General features: G+C 23.7%; 1 protein-coding gene across 1 annotated transcript; it reads left to right on the top strand.

Annotated features, from left to right (window-relative positions):
* Window positions 1-1,139: 1,139 nt before the first annotated feature.
* Window positions 1,140-2,709, top strand: LOC102675970 (transmembrane protein 19). The gene is made up of 6 exons (XM_006623001.2): window positions 1,140-1,391; window positions 1,483-1,593; window positions 1,853-2,140; window positions 2,212-2,316; window positions 2,486-2,512; window positions 2,591-2,709. Exons 1-6 carry the CDS (start codon window positions 1,241-1,243, stop codon window positions 2,707-2,709), a joined length of 801 nt encoding a protein of 266 aa, XP_006623064.1. The 5' UTR covers window positions 1,140-1,240.
* Window positions 2,710-2,773: the final 64 nt, after the last annotated feature.

Genomic DNA, 2,773 nt, shown 5'->3' with positions numbered 1-2,773 from the left:
AAAAAAAAAAAAATAATTTGTAACTTTGCAACTGACAAACACAGTTTAAAACTGTTACATGTTAATATTTACAGTTTATTGATACGTAAAAACGATAGAAATATTTGTATAGGGATATACATATTATAGGATCCAATTATTAAGCCGTTCATTATTCAATTATATGTGCTTCAATGTATCACCGTCATGAACGAATTTTCTGAATCATTGAAATGTTTTTACGTCATGGTTAGTATAGTTAATTCCAATTATATGTATCGCAACGAAATTGTAACATGAAGATTTTATTACTCTTCAGTACGTCTTTCCAAACAGAAGAAGTACAAGTAATAAGATTTCGTTACGTTAATGTCTTAAATTCTAAGTACATTTACGTTGCATACATGTACATAGTATGTATACACGATTATGACAGCATCCGATTATTCGTATTCAATTTCATTTATCATTATCAATTAAATTAAGCTCATTTTGTATATATCTCAATGTAATTTTCAACGATTTCATTAAATTTACATCATTTTAATTATACAATGTTTATTTTTTCTGCGAAATTACAATATTTTTCACAATAAAAATAAATTAAAATAAGTTTTATAACATTTGTAATTTTTTTATCTATCCAAAGACATTATATCCTTCATCCTGTATAAACTAGCCACATATAATTTGATTGGAGGAATCAAAAAAAAAATAATAGTAATGATGAAATTTATTAGACTTATTAGAAATGAAAATGGGAGAAATGTTTTATTTACATTATGTTATCAAGATAATTTTTAAACAATATAATATAAAATTATTCTTTCATCTTTAATTTTGTTATCACTTTCCCTTCACTTTTTCAATGATTAAACTTTACCTGTAAATCTCTATATAAGTCGATATTCCATGAGTACGAGTATTTGCGCAATGAAAAAGAAATTATAATGTGGTAACGAAAAGTTTTATAGAACAATACAAGAAATAATCCCCTCCTTTGTTTACCGATGTTATATGATTTTTTTTTATACATATTACATATAAATGTGATATTTTTTGTCAATACGTATATTTCTAACCTTTTTAATGTTTGTTATTGAAATCAACCAATCGAACCTGCATTCCTTTCAAAGAACTTTTTATCAGTTATAAATATATATACGATTTGTTACGAACATTATGTTTAATGTAATTATCATATTATTTAACAGGAAATAATTAAATAAATAATAAATTGGTTTATGTTATAATTTTAATCATGGTTTCATTAACAAATAAGGAGAATCAAAAATCACATGTATTAATACCGGTTCTTCTTAGTGTTTGTGCAATTCCAATTTCTATGTTATTTTGGCTGATAAATGTAATTTATTCAGTTTTTTATTCGGATACTAAAAATCATTTAGAAGGTATTTTATAAAATTGACCATGATTTAAGATTTTTTTATTTTTTATCTTTGTATAATATCTTTGTTTTGAAAAACATAACCCTTTCTTTAGAATATCTGGTTATTTCACCATGGAGATGGTTAATTGCAGTCTTGTTTCCAATTTTCATGGCATTTTGGGGTTGGAAAAAAAAAAGCTTAAACATTAGTGGTGCTATTTCAGGTAAGTAAATATTTCTTGAATATTAGAATGCAAAAGAAATATATATATTCTCAACAATATATTGTATCTAAATTATTAGGTTATCATTTAATTATTCACTTTTCTGAAATATTATTTATCATTATTAAATAGAATATATAAAATTTAAAAAAATTTCAATATCATTATATTATTTAAAAAAAATTTATAATTATATTTTATAAATGTTATTTAATAAATTTTTACACATTTTATATAGTTATGAAATATTATATTTCAGGATTATTTGTGGGCTTCATTCTGACACTTACTAGTTTTGCTCATGTAGCTTGTCTCTTTTCATTTTTTGTTACTTCTACTAAAGCAACAAAGTTCCGCTCTCATGAAAAAAAAAAGCTTGAAGCACATTTTGAAGAAAGTTCACAAAGAAGTTGGGTTCATGTATTATGTAATGGTGGCATGGCAACACAATTAGCACTTTTATATTTATTAGATGTAGGATGTCAGGAACGACCAATTGATTTTGACAAATATTATAGAAGTTCTTGGTTGTCAATAGGAATTTTAGGTATACATATATATTGAAGAATAAAGAATCTTTAAAATAATTTATAATTTTTAAATATTATAATTTATTAGGAGCCATAGCATGTTCTAATGGGGATACTTGGGCTTCAGAAATTGGATCAGTTATTGCTAGTAAAGATCCTTTTCTTATTACTACTCTTAAAAGAGTTCCAAGAGGTAAAAATATTAAAATCTGATTAGAAAGTTTATAAAAAAAAAAGATGAATGTTAAGTAATTAAGTGTAAAATAGTAGTTTCTAAATATTATTGTATAAAATATATTATTTTATCTTTCAAAAATTTATAATTATCAAATTATTTTATAATTGTATATATTTATGTATAGGTACAAATGGTGGTATTTCCTGGGCAGGTCTGTTTATGTCTTTTCTTGGTGGTATAATAGTAGGTTTATCTTATTATTTAACAGTATTGATAACTGTTGATACAGTTGTGCTACAATTAGCAACATCACAGTGGCCTGTTATTATTATTGGAGGAATTGGAGGTTTTATTGGTAGTGTAATAGATTCTATTTTAGGAGCTACATTACAATATTCTGGTGAGTGATCAATACTAGTAATTATTATTATTATTATTATATTATATTTATATATATTTTATAATAAAATTT

Source organism: Apis dorsata, unplaced genomic scaffold, assembly GCF_000469605.1.
Source record: "Apis dorsata unplaced genomic scaffold, Apis dorsata 1.3 scaffold_797, whole genome shotgun sequence".
Classification (NCBI taxonomy): Eukaryota; Metazoa; Arthropoda; class Insecta; order Hymenoptera; family Apidae; genus Apis; species Apis dorsata.
The sequence above is the reverse complement of the archived record's forward strand: the minus strand, read 5'-3'. Positions and strand labels throughout refer to the sequence as shown.

Excerpts from the sequence above, each read along its gene's own strand:
- LOC102675970 (XM_006623001.2), top strand. The coding sequence starts at position 1,241 with ATGGTTTCATTAACAAATAAGGAGAATCAAAAATCACATGTATTAATA. Across the intron at positions 1,594-1,852 it reads CATTAGTGGTGCTATTTCAG|GATTATTTGTGGGCTTCATT; the intron begins GTAAGTAAATAT and ends ATTATATTTCAG. Across the intron at positions 2,317-2,485 it reads TCTTAAAAGAGTTCCAAGAG|GTACAAATGGTGGTATTTCC; the intron begins GTAAAAATATTA and ends ATTTATGTATAG.